The following is a 27011-nucleotide window of genomic DNA, read 5'->3' on the forward strand; positions in this document are numbered from 1 at the left end:
TATAAGAGAATGCGGGAAGGGTATAATCTTTCCCTGCCTGTTGAAAATGAGGTTTTCAGACCCCCCCTTCTTTCACATTTTATCCCTAACAGATCTGAGCTATGCTACGAATGCTGTGATTGAAGTCTATTTACCATGAAAGTGCAAGTTGTTCATGTCCAGTGTCGCTGATTTCATCTGAAAGCCTCTGAGATTGAAGAAGAGCGCGCCGGCATGCGCGCATCGCTCTCAGCCGCGGCTAAATTAAGCGTGGCGGTAATTGTTCAATCATACAGACCAAAGCTCTGTGTGTGAAGGGTGCATGAGGGCAGGTTGTTTAGAGCAGGAGGCTAAGAGTGAGTGTGTGGGTGTCAGGTTACGCTGGGCTCTGCTCTGCGGGTTGTAGAAGGAGAACGGCGGACATGCCCGCACTGGTGATGGGGAACGCTGTCCTCCGCCGTGACTGACAGCTCTCAGCGAGCGCAGCGAAGTCTGCCTGATGAAAGTCGTTTCGCGGTTTCATGCATGTTCTCCGCTCTGCTTTTAACGTGTCATAAAAGGAATTTGGGGGTGTTCGCTTATGTTTTCTGAAAACTGTCTCCTTTGATTTGTGGCTCCTAATTTCGAAAAAACGCCATCCATCCGTTTAACCTTCACGTTCGGTGATGAATTACTTAAACAGTCTGCTTTCAGTTAATTGTCAGCTCAAGTTTGTATGAAAACTTTTTAGATGCAAGGGTGTAAAGGTAGATGTCTTAATTGTCTTCTCGAGTCTACTTAAATGTTCCGCTAATTTCCTCAGAGAGGCAGTAGTCAATTCTCGCCGTCATTTGTCTTGCGCTGGATGCGCTTGATCGGTCTTAATTGCACCTGTGAGGTGTCACGTAACGCGCATTTCTTTCACAAGCACAGTTAGCGGAGTTTCATCGGTTTGCCCCAGATGCTTTAACCGCCCTTTGGTCAGATTCCCAAGGCAAGTTCTCATAGGCTGGCTGGCACTGGGGCGGAACGGAGATGAGTGACAGGATGGGTTGGGCGGACTTGATGGTGTACCAGCGAGAAGTGAGTTTGATGAGTCACTGACATATCAGTAAGCGCTGTATCATTTTCACGACATATATAATACAGCTGCACGTGTGTTGTGTTAAACGTTCGTTTATAAGTTTATTTGTATGCTTGTGCTGTTTTCTTTTTGTGTGTTACAAGCAATGACTAAATGTAAACTATGCAAAAATTACTGTAGGGATGCCAATGTCACAGCAGGTCAAATTTGAAGGGAAACCCCAATAATGTAAAAAAATAAAACTGAAATGCATTGTGCGGCACATTGGATGAAAGCATCTGCCAGTCATTTATTCACCCTCATGTCATTCAAAACTTGTATACGACCCTTTCTTCTGTGGAACACAAAAGAAGATATTTTGAGAAAAGTGTCAGTGGTTTTGTGTCCATTTTTCAATGAGTCAATGAGGGGTAATGTTGTTCAGTTGCCAACAACAATTTCTTTAATTTTTATTTATTTATTAGTATTTATTTATTTATTATTATTTTATCTCTGTACATATAGTTTAATAGGTATGTGTGTATGTATGTATATATATATATATATACAATACATCCATACACACATACCTATTAAACTATATGTACAGAGATTAAAAAATAATAATAAATCCATTCTGCCCCAGTGCCATACGTGTCTTTTGCATTCACGTTGCATGCATTCGCATTTATAATACGTCCGTCTTAGCAGCCAACGCGTCCGTTACGGCACCATACGTTAGCGGCCCACCAGGAAAACGCCCGGTATGCCAGATGGCCAGTCCGCCCCTGTAAATATATATATATTTATATGTTATGTTTTTTTCCTCTCTATTTTATCACGTGTAAGTAATATGTCTTGTGTTCTCTTATGTTTGAGTCTGTATGTGTTATACTTCAAGTGCAAAAAAAAATTATATTCAGAAAGTATCTTCTCCTCTTGTCTTCTGCAGAACAAAGTCATACAGATTTGGAATGACATGGGGGTGAGTAAATGATGAATTTATAAAAATATAAATAAAATGAAATAAATTATTTTACTCTATTAGCGATGCAAAGAAATGGCTAGTGTCATTTTCGAATTGACAGTTAAATGCAATAAATTTCTTGATTTATGCGTGAATGAAACCCGCTTATGGCAGCTTAAACAGTCATAAATATGTGATGGTTCGGCTGAAGTGGTCAAGGAAAACAACTCGATTGACATGCATCCTTATATTTCTACATTTAATTCAGGTTGGTTGTCCAAACCATTGCAGTCTTACTACTACCCTTTCCGTTTTCTTCCCACCTCTGCCTCGCTTTTGATTTCAACATGGAGGCGTGAAATCAGTCTATAGGGTCTGAAATGCCTCCCTTATGAATGTGCTAAAATTCTATTTCAACTATTCAATTCTAAACGTTAAAAAAAGCATCATTTTAATATAGTCTATATATAATACAGTATAAGTCTAACCGATACAGTAGGTTCCTCTGAACTTACAGAGCTTTATGTAATTTCTTTTCAACAATGCAATTTTGAATGTCGCAATGTTTGCCAACTTAGCGTGTAATTTCATTTTATAAAACGGTCAGTTCTGGTCCTTGATTCTGATTGGCTGAGCGGAGTTCTAAGCCGTTATAAAATACCTCAATATATAAAGACTGACCACACCACATAGCCTAAATATCATTTTATTTACTTTATTTTATGAAACCTTGCTAAGCATATGGAATAACCGTTTTATAAAAGCAATAAGCCCCACGAAGCAGTGGGTTACAGTGCATTTTATAACAGCTACGGGGTTTTAGGCACTCCGCTTCGCGTCGTGCCACAACGCCCTTAGCTGTTATAAAATGCACTGTAACCCACTGATTCGCAGGGCTTATTGCTTTAGTATAGAATTGAAACGTTAAACCAATTGGCATCTGTAAATAAATATGGCTAAACCTTTTCTCAAAACTTTTTATATCTTTTTATGTCTTTATATATCTTTATATCCTTATCTTTAGCCATTTTCCAAAACCATTTAAGAAACTGATCTAACTTCCTTTTTATTGGATGTCAGTTCCCCTCAAGTTAGTTACACTAACTTTGACAATCGAGTGTTCAAGTACATTTTGTTTTAATTTGGAACACTAAATCTATTGTTGTATAGTTTAAAACTTCTGCTGCGGGAGAGGCGGAGATGTGCCGGTACCTGCCCGTGCACACCTGTCGGCTCTGTGTTCCTCAACAGCACCTTCGCCTTAGATCATCTCTTCCTCCACGCATGAGTTGCGCCTGGCTAGCATGGAAAAAATGTGGACCGGCTCTCGCCTTCCTTTTCACTGGCGCTTTGAAGTGTAAAGTGTGATTGCTTTTGGATCGCGGCCGTTCTCCTTGAAGGTTTTGACATGAAAAGCTGCCTGGGCTCTCAGGTTTATCCCAATGCAAGTGAACCAATCATCTCTCTGCCTGAGAGATACAATTACTAAAGGAGTAGAAAGAAGCACTAAAGATATTTATCTTTAAACAGTTTTTTCCCTTTTACTGGAAATCACATTGTCATATTATTGAATGGAAATGTGCTAATTTTGGTTAGCTATTTTAATAACCAGATTAATACTGACCATAAATCTGACAAGTATTCCTCATTTAAAGGGACAGTTCACCCAAAAATGAAAATTCTGTCATCATTTACTCACCCTCAAGTTGTTCCAAATCTGTAAAAATGTCTTTGTTCTGATAAACACAGAGAAAGATATTAGGAAGAATGCTTGTAGCCAAACAGTTCTTGGCCACCATTGACTACCAAAAATGAAAATGGCAGTCAAAAGTGCCCCAGAACAGTTTGCTTTCCTACATTCTTCAAAATATTTTCTTTTGTGTTCAACAGAATAAAGAAATTTGAGCAATTTTTCCTAGTCAACGGTGGCCAAGAACTGTTTGGTTATAAGCATTCTTCCAAATATCTTTCTCTGTGTTCATCAGAACAAAGAAATTACACAGATTTGGAACAACTCGAGGGTAATTCATGACAGAATTTCTGTTTTTGGGTGAACTGATTCTTTTAAGAGAAGGTTTAGGTGAAATGAAAGTAAGCAAACAAAGTCATCCAGTTGTAACATTAGTCATAATGGATCTTCATTTTCACTTGCTCTTTGGACTCTTTGTAAGTGTACAGAGGTTATTTGTGTCTGCAAATTAAAGCACTTTCCCATGACTCATGGACGTCATCCATCACGTTTTGCTGTTTCAGGTGTTGTGCATTCTTGAGTGTCACTCAAATGAGTATTAATGATATTATGCATTGTTCCTCATCTCTGTTATCTGAGAGCCTGTGCTGGCGTATCCTCTGTAGACTTTGGCAATATAAAAGACTGCGTGAGTTGACTTTAATTCTTTAAGTAAAGAATTCTTAATTCAATGTCAAAGTGATAGTTCACCCAAAAATGATCATCTCTTTTTTCTCTTTCTGTCATCATTTACTCACCCTGATTTCAAACCAGTATGACTTACTTTCTTCTGCAGCACATGAAGATATTTTGAAGAAAGTTGGTAACCAAACAACATTGGCCCCCATTGACTTCCATCGCATGGACTCAAAACCTCTAAGACGTTTCACAAAACAGGTTTTGACCAACATGAGGGCAAATAAATGATGACAGAATTTTTATTTGAGGGTAAACTAACCTTTAAAGACTGTTTGTGTCGTAATGTGTAGTGGTTTATCCAATATAGTTCCATTTGTTTAGGAAAAAGATATCAGTATATGAGCCATTCGATGTCTTTCTGTGAGTTTTAATCATTTTTTACGTGTTAGTCTTCCTCCATCCGCCACATGTTAATGCATGACGCATTTCCTGCTGCCGCAGAAGCAATTGACCTTCTAAATGATGATCCCACATCCAAAATCCATCAGTCAGGGAATACCCATGCCACATTAAGAAAGTCACCTCCTCATTTACATGGGTAATGGCGTCTTAAATTAAAGAGCATATCAAATAGTGTGTTATGTTTATTGTTTGCTGTTGTTGCCGACCCATTTAGCCAGTCTATTTCCAATCTTGTTTCTCAATGATTTGCTTTAATTATGATTCTGAATTAAAACAATTGAGATTAGCGGCTTCATCCTCGATGGGATTGTCACGCTCTTGTTTTATTGTCTACCTCACTTAAGAGGTTTGAAATCTCAGCTTGTCCTATATGCAACAGAGACACATTTCCCTGCCAAACATTATAGTCCTCAGTTGATAGGCTACTCTTAACTTGTTACAAAGCCTCTTGTGTATTCAAATGACTACAATCTCATAGTGCTGTGAGCCTAAAAGATCAATATAGACCTGCAAGAACTGCTGGTATTCTTGCTTCTCTTTCATTTATATTCAATACAGATTCAAGTGGAGTTGGTTTAAAAATATATTTGAATCCTGTCAGTCTGTTGGTGCAAATGAATACAGTATAAAGCATGTGCAAATTATCATCATTCTAAAGGTATGAGGAAAGCAGGTAGGTTAGGACTTAGATCCCTCTATGTTTTGACAGATGTCGAAAAGTTTTTGTCCTGTTTTGTCCTTGTGGCCTAAGAAGAGAGTGACTCACTCAACCCAGATCAGGCCAGCTGTGTGCCGTCAATGTTGGGATGTGATCAAAGTTAGCAGGATTAGCGGTTAGCCGGTGCTGGTGACAGCTCTTGAATCTCTCTACAGTCTGATCTCATTAGCCGATAGAGCAGGTGAAGATGGTTGCGAGGTGAAATGTTCCTGAGAATTAATTGACGCACCTGCTTTTTGTTCCTCTCATCCTGCAGCGACAGGAATGCAGATGTTGTAAGATGAGAGTGATTCTGTCAGCTTGTATTGGGAAATTCTGTTTTTAATCAGGTTTGTAATCATTTTAATTACGAAACACTTCTTAAGGGGGCAATACATTTGTAAATTGTGTTTTGATAAATAAAATTATGCAAGTTGTAATTTAATCACAGTTGTATTTTTCTGGTGTAAAAGCAATTGGATTTTTGAATAATTGTTGACAGAAAGAGCCTCACAATCATCCTGATAGCACACATACATCTGGGAGAAGTCTATTTAATGTCTGCATTTACATCTGCAGGACGTATATTTTTATTGTTTGCTCATCTGCAATTCGTCAATGAAACGTCTGCTGTCCAGATGTCTAGAAAATGTCTGAAAGATATTTATCAGATGTTTTCCAGATCTCGAGATCTTTACCAGACATCTTTCAGACGTACCTGTGCTACTTGGGTCATCTGCAATACGTTTCTGGGATGTTTCCTGTCAGATGTCATAAAGACATGTAGAAGATGTCTGTATGATGTTTATGCATGTGTGTAAAATTGCGTTTTACACAGCAGATGTTTTCCAAATCTCCAGATATTGGGCATACATTTTACAGACAGTAAATTTACAATAAATGCAATGATTAACACATCTACAGCAAATTGTCCGCTAAGATAGTCAAAGTTGTCTCTTGGCCAGTGTCCGTTCTGCCATGGTACGCTTTTTATTTCTAAATGTGAAAGCTCAAAACAGACTAGCACTTAATGGACCAAGACAGGTGTGTGTTTAATGTGCAGTGACTGCAGGCGGTTTATGTGACAAATTAAAACTAGCTGTGTAGTAAAACTGCCAAATGATAATACAACGTGACATTAAAAAGAAGGCAAAATAAACCATGGATTTATTACAGTCAACGTGTAGTAAACATGTTTTTTTTGTTGATTTATTAACATATGTGTTGCGTTATTTTACTACAAATGCCACGGTTATTGTACTATTATTTACCACAGTAAATTTGTGGTAACAGTGGTTTGACTAAACAAAAAATTGTTAAAAAAAAGAGAGGTAGCATTCACAATATACTCCGCTAATCATTAGAGCTAGCTTGTTACTAGCTCCCGAAACAAAAGCCACCGTTTGTTAAAAACTGAAAAATGCAGTTCAGTTCGAAGCGTTGCTAGTTTTTGTTACTTTGAAAAGACTGGTTATCAATCATCCACTAACCGCTTCTTGAAAAACCGCTGTGTTTTGACCAGTCGTTTCAATGCTAATCACATCTTGACAATGCCATTGCAGCTGCTGAAAAGTTGTATGATTCGTCACCACAATATCTGTTTATAAAACACTCACAATTTCCCCAACCCGCGTTGATGTTGTAGTGAATAGCTCGGCATTCCTCTCAAAGTGCACTTTGGGTTTAGCTGGGAAAGTGATCTGTTTTCAAAGGCCAGATTTCTGTGACCCAAATCCATTGTTAGTGAACTCTGTCCGGAGGTCACAACTACACAATACAGCTTGTTTAGACAGGTGATCTTATTCCTAACGTGAAGAAGGCTTCGAGTGAGATAACAGGCTTAGGCATCTATTGGAACAAACGCATGGGTTTTAATCCGACGGCAGGATTCCCAGCTGACGGCACACGTTCTGTATTTCCGACACAAACGGTTTTGTCGAAGATGAGCATGTTGATTATGAAAACTCATCAAAGCTTTTCCTAAAGGATTTTTCATTCAGTCATGTTGTATCGTAAATGAATGTCACACAAACATCTAAATGCTGCAAATGGGCTTGTAAATGAATGTCAATTATGTGGCCCAATTAGTGTGATGTGTTTACTGTGTAAACAGAGGCTGTTTGTTTGTGCTCTCCGTAGATTTCTGCTAAAGCTCTGTTTGTGCTGGGGTTTCTTATTGAACATTTCTCAGCTGCGAAACCTTTAGATTTTCCCTTAATGATTTAATATCCATCTGTTATATCAGTGCGTTTTAATGACTAAACCTAACGGTTATAACAAAAAAGCGCATGAACAGGTCTCACCGGTGCTTGTTCGTGCCTTTGAAAGCGTCCACGGCTTTCTCCATTTCTTATCGCCACACTCCAATTCCAAACGTCGGATTTGTCATATTAATAAGTGAACAAAAAAAACGAAGAGTGCCTGGACTTGTCTATGGAACATTTCGGTATGACGGGCCTTTCTTTATCCCTCCCCAAATGGAAACGGGGGCTGTTACTCATTTGCTCCTTCAGAGGAGCTGAGGTGTAGATTAGAAGGCATTAGGTGTCACTATGGACAACTGCTGAAGAGTGATGCTGTAAGAAGCCTCTTAAATCAAGCGTGGAATCTGTGGTCTCTTATGATTGGGTGATTTACTCGAACCTGGCTCTGTTTTACTTGGATGCGTGGTCATAGGTGAGTCACGTGACTTGGTGAGGGGGTGGGACACCCATGAAAGTGGAACTCACACCTGACTCAAGTGAGGAACGTTGTCTGTGCTGTGGAGCATGATAAGTTCTCATGTCTTGCGTCTGTGGACAATTCTGGTCTACTAAGAAGTTCACTTCTAACTGGATTTCTTTTGATTTTCAATAACTCATCAGCATCTCGAAGGATCGAAACACTTTGTAGAACCTTCAATATTTCTCTGCAGATTTTGATTTGCAGCTGAAATTTGTCCAGAAGGAAGAAGGATCTTTGCTGAATCTAGGCCATGTTTGGCACTGGGCATCTGGTGTCTCCTCTGTCTCCCGCTGTCTTCCACTCCTCGGCTGCACATTTGTTCCCGGCCTTCCCCAGCAGGTTAGGTTCACCGCAGATCTTCATTCCCGGCCCCTTGTTCAGCTATGAGCTCCTGCGTAGCTACCTGCAGCCTGAGCCCTGCAAGCAAGCTTTGCTGTTGGCCTCTCAGGCCTCAGGACACCATGCTGAGAATATTGGTAAGCACGTTGTAACCATTGGTAACCATTGCAACCATCTTAAATGGGCACATTTAGTTCTATATTTTTTTATATCTGACTGAACAAGAAAAGCAAAATATACAGTTAAAAATATACTCTCAAATTTGAGAGTAAAATGTACTCTTAAGTTTGTAAATAAGTAATAATGTAATATATTTTATACTGTATATTACATAAACAGTATATTAATGCAAATATTTGTGTATTTATATAAAATTAAGAGACCATTTCAAAATTATTTTTAGTTTTTCTGAATTTACTATTTATAGGTATGTGTTTATGAAAAATGATAGTTTTTGTTTCATTCTGTAAATGACTAACAATATGTCTCCCACATTACAAAAATTTTTATTTATTTATCATATATTTGCAAAAAAACGAAAACTGGAAAAACAGGTCAAAATAACACAAAAGATGCTCTGTATTTTTTCAGACCTGAAATACAGCAAAGAAATCAAGTTCATTTTCATTTTAAGCAATACAGCAGTAATATTTCTACACATTTTTTTTAGGAAAAGTTCAAAAATGATTTATTTATGTGATAACCTGGATTTGTATCACAGTTTTCATGTGTTTTGTCGTGCTGTTTTGTCTTTCACATTGCTATTGGATGACTTTATGTCACTCCCGAGGTTTGATTTTGTTGAAATTCGACAAACACTGGACTGGAATGACCACAATACATCTAGAAATGCTGATTTTACATGAAAATTTGGGAAACTTATTTTTAGACAAATAAATTAGAGTTTGATATGAGACAAGCACAGCCATGTAGGAAATTGGTGAATTATATAGTGCTACAGCCATTTTACAAAACATTTGTCAGGCGAAAGCTGCGATTGACCAGTATCAAGTATTCCAGAGAGCCGTTTAATAAAATGAAATATTGGAAAGGATAAATAGCCTTTTTATATGGTAGTGCTGAAGAGAAAATGTATATTTGCCAAGGCGTTCATGCTTTAAATAATCCATATGTGTAGCTTTCATTAAGGGACACCGTTTATGAGTCATATTCTCTCATAATTATCCATACTCATTTAACAGTATTTAATAGGATTCTAAATGTTTACAAAGGATTGGCTAACAACTTGTAACTAACAATCAATTATCCGGCTCTGCTGAAGAGGGCTTAATGAACGCTGCACTAATTATCCAATCTAGAGCCATTAGTTCCTTGTCAGCGATAGCCTCTGGCAATTGTCTAATTGGTGGCTGTGATGTGGCTTCCAGATGAACCCCGGCCAGTGAAACAGCGGCGAGCACGGGCCAACTATAGCAGCTGGCAACTGGAAGAACTGGAGAAGGCCTTCGAGAGCACACACTACCCCGACGTCTTCATGAGAGAAGCCTTGGCCCTCAGACTGGACCTGATCGAGGCCAGAGTGCAGGTTGCCATAGCGACATTCTCTTTTATTATTGTAATGCACATAACAATATTATATTAAGATTATTATTTTGGTTTTATTTGACCATGTTGATCTTAAAAAATACTATGTTGAGCCAGCCCAACATGTTGCAAGTATGTTACTGAGCACATGTTGAAAATTTCACACGTTTTGAGAGATGATTGTTACTTCTTAAAGACTCCTTTGATGTGTTCCAACTTTTCCATGTTCATATGGCGCTACTGTATATATCAATACTAATAATATTAATAGTATGAATACCATAACCAAAGCTAAAATTAATTCTTAAACTAATACTAAAGCTGTTTGAAGTAATACGGTACCTACTACTAACAATAATGTGAGTGTTCACAAAATGTTGTAATATTTGCTAAATCAATATAAATGTAAAATTTAAGATTCAATACAAATACAAAATATAAAAAGGACAAAGCATCCTAAGCTGATACACAATTTGACACTTCGATCTTTTTCTGAATATTAATTATACTGTACGTGATATATATCTTATATTTTTATTAGAATAATTAAAAAAGATATTTAAATTATAAAAAGAAAGTTAATTTGCCCCAATTAAAGAGACACAAAAATTTGTCAAAAGTCAACATTTTTGACGTTTTTGTTGAGTATGAGGCATAAAGGGGGAGTGAAATTGCTTATCGGAGGCATCTTTGGCACATTACACTTAATTTTTAACAATATTCAATATGATCGATATTCTGTAATTTTATATCTTTAGTGAAATTATATTGATGATATTTAAAGGTGGCCTCTTATGCAAAATTCACATTTACATGGTTTGAACTCGGATCATAATTCTAAAAATCGACTTACTATTTAAAAAAAAAAATCCTCATCAATCAAACACAGTGTCTGAAAATGAGCCGTATACGATTTAAGCAGGTTTAAAGAGTACATATTATTAATCAATATATCGGCAATCTCCTTTTCCTTTGTTCCATCAGGTGTGGTTCCAAAACCGCAGGGCTAAAATGCGCAGACAGATGAAACTCCAAAGCCAGCCAGGTGAGCAGTGTAGCAGGAGTGACGGTGACAACAGAGCGGTTGACCCATCCAGCAGGAACCCCAGTGGTCCAGAGCTCCACAGCAACAGCAGCCCATGCTGGGAGAGGAAACAGGACAGAGGAAGCCCCATTTGGCCTAAACCCACTTCATCCTCTATCCACAGCCCCGTGAGCAACATGCAGGAGATGTCGGAGCAGTCCAGTCCTGAGGACTTCCGCTGCAGTAGCATTGCCAAGCTGAGGGCAAAGGCCAGGGATTATGTAGCGGAGATCCACAGCAGCGTGGCCAAAGCCAGCAGAGGGAGGCAACTGAAGACACAAGAATCTGCCACAGTCCTGGAAAGAGACTAAACAGATGTGACAGTATGCAGTATCACACAGGACCAGTGGATACATTCCAAATCCCATTAAATAGATAATTTATGTCATTTCAACATCATTCTGCTCGATGACTGAGAAAAGCAAAACACAAATTACATGGCCCTGTATTGTGTTTTCTTCTCTGATCGTCACAACATCATTCATTATATGTGAAGCCAATGTGTTCTGTACATTTTTTTGTACGTTGTCTTTGTCTGGTGGTGTTGCAAATATGATGTAAAAGTGTATATAAGGCATTCTGTACGTTTGACTTGGCTAGTAATATGAGAGGTGTTTGTTTTATACATGACAAATAATGAGAAGTTGTACTGTATTGTTTTTTTTTTGTGGTATCTAACTGGTTTCACTGACGTCATAATATCTTAATAATTACTAAATATTAATAATAATTACATAAAACAATCCCCTAAATTCACAGGTTTTCAAACGGGGGTCGGGAACCACTTTTGGTGGGTTGCAGAAATAAAAGTGGGTCGAGAAAAGTCACTTGGTTGTTGTGGTGAGTGATAGATTTTCTTTTCATGTAAAGTATTGCAATTAAACATATTTCATTCATACAATGACAAGGACAATAAAAAAAACTACTCTTACTAAATGACAGTTTCTATTTAAAAGTATTTGGGTGAGTTCTGGAATGAAAAGTTTAGGAACCACCAGTTTAATGTGACTGAAAAAATGAAAATAGCACACTACTGTACATAACTCTTTTATGTCTTAAAGTGTACATTGCATTTTTATATTGTATCTGAGATGTTTTATCACATTTAACTCTTACATCATCAATTCGTACAAATTCTGATGTTGTTTGCTTTAAAGTTTGCCTGCAGGGATCAACATTAATAAACGTTTTTTTTAATGTTGTTACTTTGATACCAACATCTATCAGCTAGTGAACAGAAGGCACTCAAAGAGGAAATGCTTGATGATGTCATTGATGGCCAGCTCTTCAGCTATCCTGTTACCCGGTGTGGAAACACAGGATGTCTGCAAGCTGCTACAAGCCCTCTATAAACAATGAGAATGTCAGAAAAGTGCTTGCCCTTTTTGACAAACATGCAAAACATGTTTATTTGTATTTTTCAACAAATTAATAATTACTTTGTGTTTTGTATGTATATTTTTAATGTTTATTTGCTTGGCAGTTATGTTTTTAAACACTGTAAGATACCGTAATTCTGGGGAATGGTTGTTGCCATCAGAACAAAATGACTTCAAAATTGTAAGAACCCTGCTGAAGTATTTGAAAATGGACACAGCACCTGTTCCACATCAAATCGATTTAAGCGGCCACTAAAAGGGTATTTCCTGTGGTATCAGAAATTTGGCAATGTCTGCATCAGTGCTTAACAATCTTTGGTCATGCAATATGCATGCAGTACAACTAATACCCTTGACTTGAAAAGCCAGGAATTAGACTCGTCTAGTTCTCATTAGAGTCACAGTGCCCTCCTCTGGGCAGCAGGAAATGTGTCTTTTCAAAGCCTGGTTTGTCTATTACGTGGTCTATTTTTAATGGAACAGTAGAGAAGTGAATGGGGATATCCTACATGTAAAATCAGGGGGATTTCTTTATTTTCAGTGTGCACCCTATATTGTGAGAGAGTGTCTCTTTTTCTCCACCAGACTCAGGTTTCTATCATTCACAATAATGTCATTCAACAACAATCTCTCTCTGCCTTAGCAGATGAACTGTTCATTCTACACATGGTTATGATGCATTGTCTTATAACCTCAAAAACAGTGTTGTGTATTTGAAAGATTACGTTTATTACTTTAAACATAAAACATATTTTTGTTTCGTTATTGTTAAAGTTTCATGTAGGTCAGTTCTTTTTTTCACAGGGCCTTCCTGTTTTCATATGCAAATGAGATGACCCCGTTTGGAGGCCTTTGTAAACACTCACATCCAATAATAAAAAAACGTCAAACTTACTGTTCTAAAATACCCCCCTGTGGTTTCATTAAGAATACAAATTTGTAGGTTTTTATCATCCTGGTTTTTTTTTTTCAAATAATACATGCTTCAAATAATAACATGAAATAACAATAAATAATAAACAAGTAAGTAAGTAAGTAGATTAGCAGAGGTCTAACAAAGTAAATTTATAAATACAAAAAAAGAAAAGAAAAGAAAAGCAATTAGCGTTAACAATGGATAATTTCAGGCCCCTCCTCCTGTATATCCACAGGTGCTGCTGCTGCTCTGCCGAATGACCGACACAGTGAAGGACGCCAGTGACAAACTTCAGATCCGCTTCAACTTTTTTACGCTCTTCTGGACTTCTTGAAATACATCCAACGTGATTTCTTCCACTGCCATCGTCGTTATTTCTCCGACCAAGCGACTTTTGTTTTAAGATCAAGTTTTCGCGGTATTTTTGTGCGCTCGTGGAGAGAATGGCGGCGATCAAGGCTCTGCAGCAGTGGTGTAAGATTCAATGCGAAGGCTACAGAGATGTGACCGTCAGCAACATGACAACATCATTCAGAGATGGACTGGCCTTCTGCGCTCTTATTCACAAATTCAGACCAGACCTCATGTAAGAGTCTCTTACTTGTAATTTTGTCTATATGTAGGTGTCGAAAACTGCTAAAATCGATAGTTTAAAGTAAAAATAATAATATTGGTTGAGCTTTATCGTGGTATTCATACTAGTCGGATAAATATCGACTATTTAATCGTACGCTAAGGGTTTTAAAGAATTATAAAACTTATGTGGTTTGCATTTGGTCACAAATGATTCTTATATTGGATTCGTGACAACATTAAACCATCTGGCATTTATTTTGAAGAAGTTAGAAAAAAAACGAAGTAAATGTGTAAACGTATTGACACATCCATATTTTATCTGACGAGCTACACCTGTTGCTACTTAGTTACGCCTGTGAAACGTTGAGGGGAAGTGACATCATACTGTACAGTTCCTGAAACATTATTAAAAGTAATAGAGAACGACTAAGAAAAGTGAAGTTATTTTGAGAAAAGGTCTGTTTACATTTGTTTGCCTTAATCCACAATTTATGAACTTCATTAACTGCATAAAGTGTCCAAATACATTCAAGAGACAAAGCTGGAAAGGAATTATAATAACATCAGGGATGTTAACTGTCACCACATGGCTTTTGACTGACTTGCGACCCTTCAGCTTTATAATACTTTTAATATTGCATTTGCTTGTGACCTTTAAAGTATGTTCATGTTGTATCTTTATATTGCTTTCGTGCATGGCAGTTTCTAATGTAGATAAATGTAGTAATTATATATATATTTTTGTGTGTGCTTTTGTTGAACTTTGCTGAGCTTGTCCCTGCGTTGTGACGGTTATCAAGACTTTTATCTGTCTGGATACTGACTCACATCCTTGTTTTCTTTCAGAAACTTTGAGTCTCTCTCCAAGGACAATGTGTATTACAACAACCACTTGGTAAGTTGTGTTGAATGTAGGAAACTCTGAAAAAACCTAAGCGTCCCACAACACGTTTTGTGTCCGAATTTAGCCGTTTCCTGTATAAATATGCAGTTGTTATAGTCCCATGATAATGCACACAATGAAGTTTTGCCCCAAGTTGTCTTCACGCTTGTTTTCAACATAATTGTTTAGTGATGTGCTTTGCTTTTCCTCTTGTTTTTGGCTGCATTTATTAATAGTCAACATGAACAATTATTGGTTACATTTATTGTTAGATTATCATTTTTTGGGGGTTGCGTTTCTAGGGAACGTCTAAATATACATGCATTTTTTGTTTGTCTGGTATGAATAAGGGCTTGTTGGAGCTTTCCCCGCTGCTTGAGAAACTCTTGATAATTCAGCCACATTCTTAAATGAAACCTGTTGCTCAGCAAAAGAATCCATGTTTGGAGTCATGTGTTGCAGCCAGAGCTGTTAGCTCAGTTTGTGTTTGAGATGTTTTGGTGTATGACCTCTTTTGGTTAAAATGTACAAGAATTGACACGGGTGTCATTTGCAAAATTAAATAATATATATATTATACACAGAATGCATCACACAAGTAATGTTTTTGTTAGAAAACATTATCGTAGGACACCAAGGAAGATATTTTGAAGAATGTTGTTTACTGGCACCCATTCAAATGCATTGATTTTGTGTCCATACAATAGAAGTGATTGGGTGCCGGCGCTGTTTGGTTACCACCATTCTTCAAAATATCTTCTTTTGTGTTCTGCAGAATAAAGAAAACATTACAGGTTTGAAATGACAAGAGGGTGAGTAAATGAACTAAATATGTGTAGCGCGTTCATCAGTTTGCCGCTATATGAATTTCATATGCCCAATTTAATTTCTGTTTGTGTGTAGAGGACAATGCCTGACCAAGACTGGTGACCTAATTATTTTTCAGCCCACCCTCACATTCCTGTCAGGATGTGCTTCTGCGAGAATGAGGCAGTGTGATGCGTCACAACTGGGACTTTTTTTATAATGATGAGCTCTTTCTCTGCGTCCTCTGAGACTTCAGATTATAGTAGGCAGCGTTAGGTTGTAGCTGAAACTTGAGTTTTGTGGTGTCTTTCCGGTGCGTGCATTATTTAGAAGGGTGATGGCCAGGCCACCTGATCCTCACCATCAAGATTAACTTACTTCTGTTCTACTACTGTCTTTACAAATGTCAGTTCATGGTGTGTTTGAACGCCAAAGGATGGGCCATTTTAATTCTGCTGCTTTAACTTTAAATAAATTTCGACTAGATTTAAACAAATAAACGCTCAACACTTAGTGTACAGTATCTCTCCAGTGATGTAGGTGAAGGGAGAAACGGGAAGTTGCAGCTGCGTCTGCATCATGGAGGATATGCACCCCCCTCGACTGTCCTGTCAAGTTTAATAAGTGTGTTCAGGTCAATCCTAAACAATGCTCTGGTATCCCCCCCTTTCTGTCCTCTTTCCCAGGCCACAAACAGGAAACGTGCTATTCATTATGCGCTCCCTGTCCAGACCTGCTTGATGTAGTGCCAGATCTCGCTGCGTACTGGCCTTTTCTATTTTTGAAGATGCCTTTCTTTGTGCCTTGTCTGTGTTTAGTTAATTGGCCAAGTGCCGTTCCCCTAGAAAACCGTTGCCACAGCATGATATTGGTGCACTGAAAGAATCATGTGAGAAAATTTTGAGCGTCTTGAACATACTGTACTGTATGTGCGGAACACTACTAACTTAACGCTGTGCAATTAAGTGTGCTTATCTTATTTGTTTGTATCTCAACATCTTCGGTGGTGGTGGTCTCGTTGTCAGAGATGTAAGTTTGATGGCAGGTCTTTTGTGGTGTGCTTCAGGCGTTCCGTGTGGCTGAGGAACATCTGGGAATTCCAGCTCTTCTGGATGCAGAAGACATGGTGGCTTTGCCTGTCCCGGACCGACTCAGCATCCTCACATATGTCTCACAATACTACAATTACTTCAATGGTCGCTCGCCAAGTAAGATTACATTCATCCATCACCTTGTAATAGTCAGATTAAGGTGTTGTTTGAATTCTAGACCAATGGTTATAGAGTAAGAAGTACTTTGTCAGTGTATTGACTATATTTTACTACCATGTACTAGTATGAGAAATTTCTTAGTAGATTCCTTTGCTCTATTGGACACAAAGATATTTTGAAGAATGTTGGAAAGCAAACAATTCTGTGACGCTTTTGAATACCAATGTAATTTTTCCTATGGTAATCAATGGGATCCAAGAACTGTTTGGTTACAAGCATTCTTCCAAATATCTTTCTCTGTGTTCAACAGAACAAAGACATTTATACAGATTTCCAACAACTCGAGGGTGAATAAATGAAGACAGAAGCTATCCCTAGTACAAGTAACTTTCACTTAAATCTGAGTGAAATTTACTTCAATTCATTTAGTTCTTTAGAATGGATAACTAGTGTATCGCATACGGTGTAGCGCACAATAATTGTAATTAGTGTTGTCACGGTACCAAAATTTCAGTAGTCGGTACCAATACCAGTAAAATTCCACGGTTCTCGGTACCAATTTCGGTACCAAAGCAAAACACAAGTACATGCTAATTGAAACAATTTTATTAATAAAGCTCATTGTTAATATAAATGTATAGAAAGCAATGTGATTTTGTATACATGAAGTAGAGTTAATTGTTGCTGAAACTGTTGTGTGCTCACTGGGGTCTTTCATGCTGATGAACATCCTCCTCAGTCTGCTGCTGTATAAGACAAATAGAATAAACTTCAGTAAGTCAACTGACTGAACAAACATGCATATGCAATATTAGAACAAACCTCAGTTTTTATACTGCATTTACACAAGATTACTTGCATTAAGGTAACTGTATATTAAAATAATAAATGCAACAGATATATTTTTCTTTAGTTTAAATGTGGCTTTTTAAACCTTATAGAGTCATCTATCCAAGACATACACATTGCTAGTCATGCAGTTAGTATGATAGTTTTCTAGCACATAGATTGCAGATAGGCCTATATAAAATACTAGGTACTGTAAACCCCACCATGTCCTCCCATTAATTTTACTCCATTACAGTTATAAAAGCATTAAATGGTTAATAAGTACACTTGACTAGCATTGGCGCTAACAAATTAACACGCAAACAGGGATGTTTATTTTGACGTAACCTTTAACTTAACATATGCTACAACATTCATAATGCAAACGCGAACAGAATTTGAAACTTACCGCTTGAACTTGTTAACTTAAATCCGGATGCTTCCTCGTTTCACCACAAAACTCTGTTCGTTTTCATCGTGATATGACTTTAATCTGAAGTATTTCTGCGCGCATCTCTTGTGGATCGGAGCCGCGCTTATCCGCTCATCACGTCTTATTGCGTCTATAAAAAGTTTCCGACTAACAACCTGTCAGACAGAGCATCAGTACCCGGTTGACCCGGTACGTCGGTACTACCGGGTCTTGTGAAAATTAGGTACCGACAACTTTTTTATTTTTAGGTACAGACTTGGACCCGAAGTACCGGTACTTTTGACAACACTAATTGTAATAAATAAAATATGATGTGGTATGAAGCACTTTTCTTTTTGAACATACCATGTAGTGGCTTTACCTTCAATGCATGCTTAAAATTTGCTTGCTACGGACTACAGTTGTGTTCTATGGAAACTGATTGTATGCAAATCTGAACATAAGCATAGTTTAAAGACTTTTGTCTTTTCTTCAGTCGGGGGAGTGGGAGGAGGTGTCAAGCGCCACGCAGAGGTCTCAAAGGAGGTGCCATCAGAGAAGAAGAATCTGCCTGTGGTTGCCAAAAATCACAATTTCAAAACAAATACAGAGAATCATCCTCCTAAAACCGAAATGCCAAAAAATGTCAGAGACAACCATCCTCAGTCTCTTAACATCCACACAACCACTCCAGAGAAGCACGCTCCAGCTACTCCAGCACGGCAAGCTGGCACTGAATGGCACAAACGTCCAGGGACAAAATGTGTGCAGACACTGGTCACGGCACTCAGGGCAGGATCTCCACAGTCACATAGAGATGCTGAGAAGGTATTGATTCAGTCTGCTTTTAACGTCAGCTACATTAAACACATTAGGTTTTTAAAATCATTTAGATATGTTAGAGAATGGTGCCAAGGTTGCAGGTTCAAATATTAAGATTCGCATGTACTGATTAAATATATAGTTAGGTTAGTAACTTCATAAGTGTCTGCTAGATGTCTAAATGTTAGGAAAATAATGTTAAACAACGTTTCACCCAAAGGTCAATTTACTTTGAGAATTTACCCCCCTCATTTCCGTTTATCTGCTCATTTACAGAAAACCATTTTGGTGGAGACGTCCAATAAAAGCAGCACTCTTAAAAGTGAATGTACAGTATGTGGAAATCATGTACATCTGGTCCAGAGACACCTGGTGGATGGCAAACTTTACCATCGGAACTGCTTTAAGTGAGTGTTGCATGATATGAATGTAAATCACATTCATAAGTGTAAATTCTGTCAGGTTCACTACCGTCAAAAATGATTGACAATTAGCACACAGTTTAGATTGGTTCTGTTCAAAAACTCCCTGCCCATCCATGCAGCCAGCATGAATAAGAGTAGGGAGCGCAGCAATAACCCCCCTTAGGGTAAACGGAACAGAACAACAGATGTCTTTAGTTCTTAATGACATTTAAGTGTAACGCAATATATAAAGTATTTGAGACTTATGAAAAAGAAAATAACAGAAGTCCACTCCCAATTGTAAATGTGAGGTGGAGTTGGGGATGGAGGAGGGTAATTTGCTCCTGAGCAACGCGATAAGCTGCTGTTAGCTGAATGAATTTTAAATCGAAAGCTGTGATAGCGTCATATTTCTATAGGTAGATGAGGATCAGCTGATGCGAGCTTGACTCACGTGACCTGCCAGAATTAACGCTATGTGCTTGACTTTTACTAACTATGGAATCGGTATGACTGCATGGGGCTTGTTGCAACTGTCAGAATGTCATGTTAGATGTTTAATGATTTGTTATTTCTGAATAGATGTAGCGTATGCTATGGCACGTTGAAATCTGGTGCATTTAAATTGGAAGTGGACCCCGGATCGCTGGTCTGCAGCGTTCACCAACATGCACAAACTGCCTTCAACCCCACTGTGAAACCTTTTAAGAACAGCGGCGTAACGCTTTCAGAGCCGACACCCAAATCAGAGACTGCTGGTCAGCCATCATCTCAGCGCTTCACCTCATTATCTACACCCATCATGCCTGTGCCCAGACCAGCAAACCTCCGTACAGCCACACAGTCATGGACCGCCTCCGCACAAAGGACTCAGGCGGCCCGGCAGAAGTTCTTCCAGTCCTGTGGCTCGGCAGCAGATCATCGCCCGACCGCGAGACAGCCCTCAGAAATCTCCACTGATCAGAATGCCGGTCTGAAGGTGGTGGACCAAGACGGAACAAATGCCCCGATCAACAGGAAACTACCTGAAGGAAACCGCAATAATAACAATGCACTGAATTCTGATACAGGAACACCGAGGCAGTGAGTGACTACATGTTAAACTTGATGTTTGTCAAGCTGATCAATTGTGTACATCCATTCGGGTCATGTACATGATGTAAATGCTGAACGTAAAAGTATGGTTTCTTTCAGGCTAATCACTTCTGATTCCTCCAGCTGGAGGCAGGAGTTACACAGCAGAGGTGTGAGAGAAATGAAGTCAAATCAGGCCGCTCCATCCTCCCCTGCTATCAGCTGCAGCCTCAGCACCAAGGAATCCCTCTACCGCAGTGCCATCAGCAAAGAGCGCACCAGACCTCCATCCCTGCAGCTTTCCACTGCCAAAGGTGCCGTTTGCTTCCTGATGACCTTTGCTTGTGCTTTTTAAAATGGTTTCTAAAGGTCACACTGGAAATATTATAATAAACATACGCAATATATAGGAGATGTGAACAGAGGCAGGAAGTGTTAAAATTAAACCATGGTGCGACATTCATTGAAACATTTTGGGCCAGGTTTTCAATGTAATCCACATGAATAATACTGAATCCTAAAGAGATACTTTGAATAAATGAAAGAATTTTTGGTTTTGGCCATTCTTTTGTCATTCCAAACCTGTATGACTTGTGCAGAACACAAAATAAGATATTTTGAAAAATGTTGGTAACCAAACATCGTTGGTCCCCATTCACTTCTATTGTATGGACACAAAACCAATGCAACTCGATGGGGACCAACGGTCTTCTGTTACCAACATTTTTCAAAATATCTTCTGTGTTTTGCAGAAGAAAGAAAGTCATACAGGGTTGAAATGACTAGAGAGGGTGTGTAAATAATGACAGGAGTTTCTTTCTGAAAGTGAACTATCACTAAGACAATGGTTTCTGGTACAGTAACTTGTTGCATGCAGTGTGGTATTTTTATCCATCTTATTTAATTGGATGGTTTCAAATGGCACCATGTGGTACCGTGACATTTTGGCCGTAATGTCCCCCTCTCGTCTCCACTTCAGCCCAAGATGTTCAGAGCTGCGAAGCCCTGGCCGACCTGAGATCAATGCCAAAGGCTCCAAATGGACCAAGACTGAAGTAAGTTTGATCAGTCTAGTTATCTCTAATGCAGTCTAATCCACACAAGGGGAAGCAGGCGGAGTCACTCGGGTGTGAGCTGCAATGACACTTGAGTACTGACAGTGGGGCCTTTCATGTATTCGTCCTCTAGCCCGCCGATGTCTCCAGCCCCGCATATAGTGTTTGACTGGCTCAGAGTGCATTCTCTCACTCTGTCCCCAATGCTCACCAGTCCCAAGGAGTGCTGCGCCTAAACAAGCCCCCACTGAGTCTGAAACGCTTTACTCTTATTTTATGTTCCTCTGATCAGACATTCTGTTTTGCTTGCATCTGCTGTACCATAAAAGGTGAGGCTTTGAGTTTGTATTAATAGTATTTGTTTGTTGCTGATGATCTGTTGCTGCACTTTGGAGATTTGATCTGTTTAATAGGGATAGTTCACCCCAAAATGAAAATTCTGTCATCATTTACTCGCCCTTTTGTCATTTCAAACCTGTATGGCTTTATTTCTTCTGCAGAACATAAAAGATATTTTGAAGAATGTTGGGAACAGAACAACAGTGGTACCCATTCACTTGCATTGGTTTTGTGTCCATACAGTACCGTGGCTGCTCGTTGACTAACATCCTTTAAAATATCATCTTTTGTGTTCTGCAGACGAAAGTCAAACAGGTTTGACATGACAAGAAGGTGAGTAAATGACATATTTTGGGTGAACTATCCCTTTAAGGTGATTATGGGCGAAAGACTATGCTAACCTCACGCTTGATGTGTCTATATATTTTTGAAGAGCTCAAGAGTCTGTCCAGGGTGTTCTGTTGACTCTTATGAAACAAGAAAGTGACTTGGATGACATTTATTGCTCCAACCAACAAAAAACAAATAAACAACCCAGCATCTGTGGTAAGGCTTCTCTTAACTTTTAAAAGCCAATATAAATGCATGTAGAATTTATGTTTGAAGTGTATAACCTTGTTTTACAGAAAGTGCTCAAAATACATCTTGTACAACACCAGGTTGGGTTGTGAACTCTCCCATCCAGACATTCAGTCCTGTTGTCCCGTGTGTGGGACGGGCCTGTGGTGGGTCTCCTGTACTGATTAAATCCATCATGGGACATTCGGACTGGGGATTTTGGTTGAGGATCATTAATGTCAGTTCTTTTCACAGGTTATAAAAGTGATTGTGCAACGTCCTCATGTGTGTCACCATCTCAGTCTTGTCACGGACCTTCCTCTCCAAAACAATCTTGCCGCTGGCCGGCGAGCACAAGTAAGCAGTTTCTCTAAAACGAATAACAGCGGAAGTTTATCCAAAAACTTTAGGCATGTTTTGTATCCTTAATTTATAATTGTGAATTAAGCAGTGTGTTATGATGTCATGATGGACACGCTGAGAATGTATGAAAACTTATTTGTGCTTGAAAAATGATATGTTGATGTTATATTATATAAATGTAAGTTTAGTGTACGTAATCTCTATATAATATATATATATATATTTAAGATAATTGGAATGAAACATCAGCTGAAAATGGCTTGAATGAGACAAGATCACCCACTGTAAGTTCACAAGCTTACAATAATCTTACAGGAACATAAATTTGCTTTGTATTAAAAAAAAAACAAACAAAAATGTTGTCTTTGCTCAGATCAAAACCCACCACATCCCAGCTGACCAGATCACCAAAGAATTGCAGGACATTGAATACAATCTGAATGATTTGGAGAATGAGGGTGTAGAATTGGAGTGGAGACTTCGCGTTTATGAGGAAGGTAAGGTATAAACATAAAATAACATTCCCTCATATCCCAGGATTCCTCTGCAGGGGTTTATTTGCAGAATTGTTGGCCAATCCAAACTAACTAATATAATACACAACGTATTTCATAACTATTCTGAAGAACCGAATCCTTCCAAGGATGTCTGGGACAAAATAAGCTGGTCGGATCATTCTGTTTCTTTTGGTGCAGTGTGAGAGCGATCTCTCAGCTTTTGAACATCATGCTTTAGGTGCAGTTCGTGGAGTCGCGCACTCATTCCAAACCTGTTAGCTGAGGCCGGCCACCTGGGAGTCGGAATTCCGATGTAGCCTTTAGGGGAAGGCCGTGGCCAATAAAAGGGCTCTCGTTTCCAGCAGCCGGGGTGAAATGAGGCGAGGCGCAGGGGAAGCTCCCCATCATCCTGTGGGATGCTGGGAAGGAAATGGAGAAAAGGCGGCAGGCTACTACGAGAGCCTGCTAGCCTAATGGGGAAATTGCACCTGATTGGCTGTTTTCAAGGTCACAGTAATATCATCTCTAGACTCACTTCTCCAGTCACCTGTCTTGCTTCTAGCAGCAAGTGGGATTTGATGGATCCTAACTGCCTCTCGGGCCCACCAAAGCAAAGACCACCACTTGATCAAATTACACGGACGCACGTGTGCGGCGTATGATTGTACTTGTATGTTTTTGTACCACCTCAAGGCAATGCCAATGGAAAACATGCTTTTTAGACAGTATTACAGCGCTCTATCAGGTGAAATATAGAATTCATCATCATAGCTCAAATGGAGGTTGAATGTTGGTATTTTGAGATGCTTGTCTCCAGAGCACTTAAAATTGCGGCTGGAGGTGGAGTGTCTACATGTGAGCGACGCAATCACGACCTCTAGCGTCTTTGACATTGGCCTGTTTTACAGAGGGTCATGGGGACCTTCTGATGGATCCCCTGATGGTCGACTGGTTTAACCTGATTCGGAAAAAACAAAGCTACATACGACGGGAGTCAGAGCTCATGTACATGTGAGTAAGCCTTTTTGCAAAAAAGATCTGGTTTGAATGCATAATGCAAAACATAACCAACATGTTAATTTTAACCAATAATAACCAACATTTTTTTTTTTAAGCATGAGGACGCAAGATCTGGAGGAACAGCAGCCAGGAGTGGAAGGAGAACTTAGGAGATTGATCAATAAACCAGGTAACAGTTTAATGTACAGATCATTCTTACATTTACTTAGTAGGCACTTTTATCAAAGCAAAACGAGAGCACATTTAACATTTTATCAACATTTTCTTAGTTAAAAACAGCAGGTAAGTGGCCCTCCAAATACACATCATAATAGAAATTTTCTGTTACGGTGCTTCATTTTATGCAAATACATGATGTAACTTCATCCTGTTGCTATGGTAAATCTACATTATATACTAATTATGAATGTGATGCTAATGTATATACGTCTTGTGACATGTAGAGGCAATTCTTGGACACTTATGCTATATGTCATACTGAAAATGATTTTCATAATTGCTTTGGAAATAAACAGTGCTTCGTACATTATGCACATTTCATACACAATTTCATAAAGGGTGAAATGTCGTCGCCTTATTAGTTTAAATGTCTTGGTTATATTTTTGCACTTAGGAGAAATGCAATTAAAAGAAATTCTTGTGTTTGACTGTTAGAACACCTGAAGAGTCTGGTTGAGAAGAGGAGAGAGAGCGAGCTGTTGAACAGATTGATGGAGATCGTGAATGACAGGAACGCCATTGTTGAGGGACTTGAGGAGGACAGGATAAGGTGAGTCCTTCAATTAAAACCAAATATTATTTGACAATTTAAATTTCATTTTTTATTACTCCTACAAAGTGAATATTAAATACTTTTCAAAGTTGCTTATTTAAGCGTTTACAATGGTTAAATGTATGTAATATTTGTCACATCTTAAGGGAGGGTGAGGAAGATCAACAGTTGAATGAGATGATGCAAAGGCTGGGTGAGTGCTGGGCTTTTGTCATTTATTTTGATCTTGTGTGCGCTGAACTTGAATGAGCTTCATGTGCTATATATGTAGTTGAACGTTCTGTTCTCGGTGTCTGTGCAGGTCTTCAGAAGTTTAAAAACAAGCGCAAGTCATCCTTCTTAAAATTGTTTAGACTGAGGAGTAAAAAAGCATCAGTTGGAGAGTGATGTTCAGAAGAGAGGAAGTGAAGTCATCTAGATGTTCTGCATGAAGTTGAATGTGGTGAAGTACAGATGTCACCTCACATGGTTACAAGGTGGGACTAGAATTATGAGTGCGCCTGGACACTCAGTTGGTCATTTTGACAGCAAAATAATGTTTTTCTTAAACACCCCTCCCCTTTTAGTAATTTTCTGATTGTATTTCAAGTCTTCATTTATTTATCTATTATAAGTTCTATTTATTTTGTTTCGTATTTTCGTTTAGCATTTTGGACATATGCAAATTTTTCTTTGTCTTGAATAGTTAGTTTGAATAATTATTTGTAAATTAGTTTACACCCTTTCACTTGTTCGGACATGAACCATAAGTTTTTATTAATGGATTTATACACAGATGTTTAAAGTACTTGAATGTGTTTCTTGATCTCAAGAGCACCCCCAGAAAAGAGAGAAAAAAAGTTGAATTTAGCATTCTGGTAATGATGTAGTGCCTGCAGTGAGCTGAAGGGGGCACTATGAGCTCACATGCATCTGTGTTTGACTTCTCCAGTTTTTTATTTCATATTTCACAGAATGCTAAATCAAGCTGGAGATTAGCCAGCAGAGGATCTCATGCTGGAAAGGCACGGATTGTTGGTTTTATTCCCTTTTTTAAGTCCTCTTGCCTAGTTCAATTAAATACGTACCTCATTTAACTTAAGAAATATTGTCCAAAGATGTCTTTTACATGGTGTTTAAATATCAGTATATGACTCACTGTTTGAAAAACATACTGAAGGTGTTTTATAAAGTTTTAAAAGTTCTCTTGAGAGATGCTTACACACAGATGTGCTTGTATTTATTGTATATTTGACTTTTAAACTAGTTATTCAATAAATCCTAATGCAATAAGTTCTTATTGTATTATATTAAAACCTGCTTCTAAGCTTTTATTCCGAAACGGTTTACTGTACTGTAAAGTACACATTCTGAATTTCATGTATGCATAAAAATCGCGAGGCCTAAAGTGTTGGGTCCCACAAACTGCAAAGTACCCAAAATGCCTTGTTTGTTCTAATTTTGGAGTTGAATTCCCTCTCGTTCCAAATTAAAATACACCATGCATGCCGCAGCGACCGTAATTGTTGCTCGCGCTTTAAAAAACCACCGTTTACATAGTTATCGTTTAACATGGGTTTTAATAAAATGCATTGCCATAATTTACTCGCATTTAATACCACGCCGCTGCTTAGTCCATCCATCCCCAATTTAAGATGCATGAAATTGTGATCATGAACTTGGAACACCATCTCTCTCTCTAGCCGAGGATGATATTGGTGCAAAACGCCACGCCTGATGCGGGTGACAGTGAGACTGAATACGTGTGATATTAGAGTTAATTAAAGCTTTGCGCCCCATCTCCCGCAAACGCTCGCACTCCTGCAATTAAGAATCAAAGGCGAGGGCTTAGTGTCAGGGGGTGTCTAATACACGGTTTTAACAGGAATGGGACCTGATTCGCCAAGCT

The 27011-nt window shown here is 38.6% G+C and overlaps 2 protein-coding genes across 3 annotated transcripts; both read left to right on the forward strand.

Annotated features, from left to right (window-relative positions):
- Positions 1–182: 182 nt before the first annotated feature.
- Positions 183–13474, forward strand: si:dkey-43p13.5 (paired mesoderm homeobox protein 2). 2 transcript variants are annotated; one of them, XM_057346968.1, is made up of 5 exons: positions 1690–1865; positions 1974–2006; positions 8430–8715; positions 9967–10124; positions 11108–13474. In XM_057346968.1, exons 3-5 carry the CDS (start codon positions 8490–8492, stop codon positions 11516–11518), a joined length of 795 nt encoding a protein of 264 aa, XP_057202951.1. In that variant the 5' UTR covers positions 1690–1865; positions 1974–2006; positions 8430–8489; the 3' UTR covers positions 11519–13474. The 2 variants fall into 2 exon arrangements, with proteins under 2 accessions (XP_057202952.1, XP_057202951.1); XM_057346969.1 differs by lacking the exons at positions 1690–1865; positions 1974–2006 and adding an exon at positions 183–1041.
- On the forward strand, positions 12024–26356 carry micall2a (mical-like 2a). The gene is made up of 19 exons (XM_057346967.1): positions 12024–12047; positions 13738–14088; positions 14925–14973; positions 16835–16976; positions 18716–19047; positions 19318–19448; positions 20028–20528; positions 20640–20833; positions 21499–21574; positions 22347–22459; positions 22540–22638; positions 22727–22828; positions 23063–23118; positions 23208–23331; positions 24240–24342; positions 24447–24520; positions 25006–25120; positions 25270–25316; positions 25425–26356. The coding sequence occupies exons 2-19, from the start codon at positions 13946–13948 to the stop codon at positions 25508–25510; spliced, it is 2487 nt and encodes an 828-aa protein (XP_057202950.1). The 5' UTR covers positions 12024–12047; positions 13738–13945; the 3' UTR covers positions 25511–26356.
- The last annotated feature ends 655 nt before the right edge of the window (positions 26357–27011 follow it).

This window comes from Triplophysa rosa, linkage group LG11 (genome assembly GCF_024868665.1).
Source record: "Triplophysa rosa linkage group LG11, Trosa_1v2, whole genome shotgun sequence".
Lineage (NCBI taxonomy): Eukaryota > Metazoa > Chordata > Actinopteri > Cypriniformes > Nemacheilidae > Triplophysa > Triplophysa rosa.

Bases quoted from the DNA above. Each gene is read 5' to 3' on its own strand.
- si:dkey-43p13.5 (XM_057346969.1), top strand. From the start codon at position 8,490: ATGTTTGGCACTGGGCATCTGGTGTCTCCTCTGTCTCCCGCTGTCTTC. The intron at 8,716-9,966 runs GTAAGCACGTTG...TGTGGCTTCCAG, and splicing joins ACACCATGCTGAGAATATTG to ATGAACCCCGGCCAGTGAAA. The intron at 10,125-11,107 runs GTTGCCATAGCG...TTGTTCCATCAG, and splicing joins TGATCGAGGCCAGAGTGCAG to GTGTGGTTCCAAAACCGCAG.
- micall2a (XM_057346967.1), top strand. From the start codon at position 13,946: ATGGCGGCGATCAAGGCTCTGCAGCAGTGGTGTAAGATTCAATGCGAA. The intron at 20,529-20,639 runs GTGAGTGACTAC...GGTTTCTTTCAG, and splicing joins GATACAGGAACACCGAGGCA to GCTAATCACTTCTGATTCCT. The intron at 23,119-23,207 runs GTAAGTTCACAA...GTCTTTGCTCAG, and splicing joins ATGAGACAAGATCACCCACT to ATCAAAACCCACCACATCCC.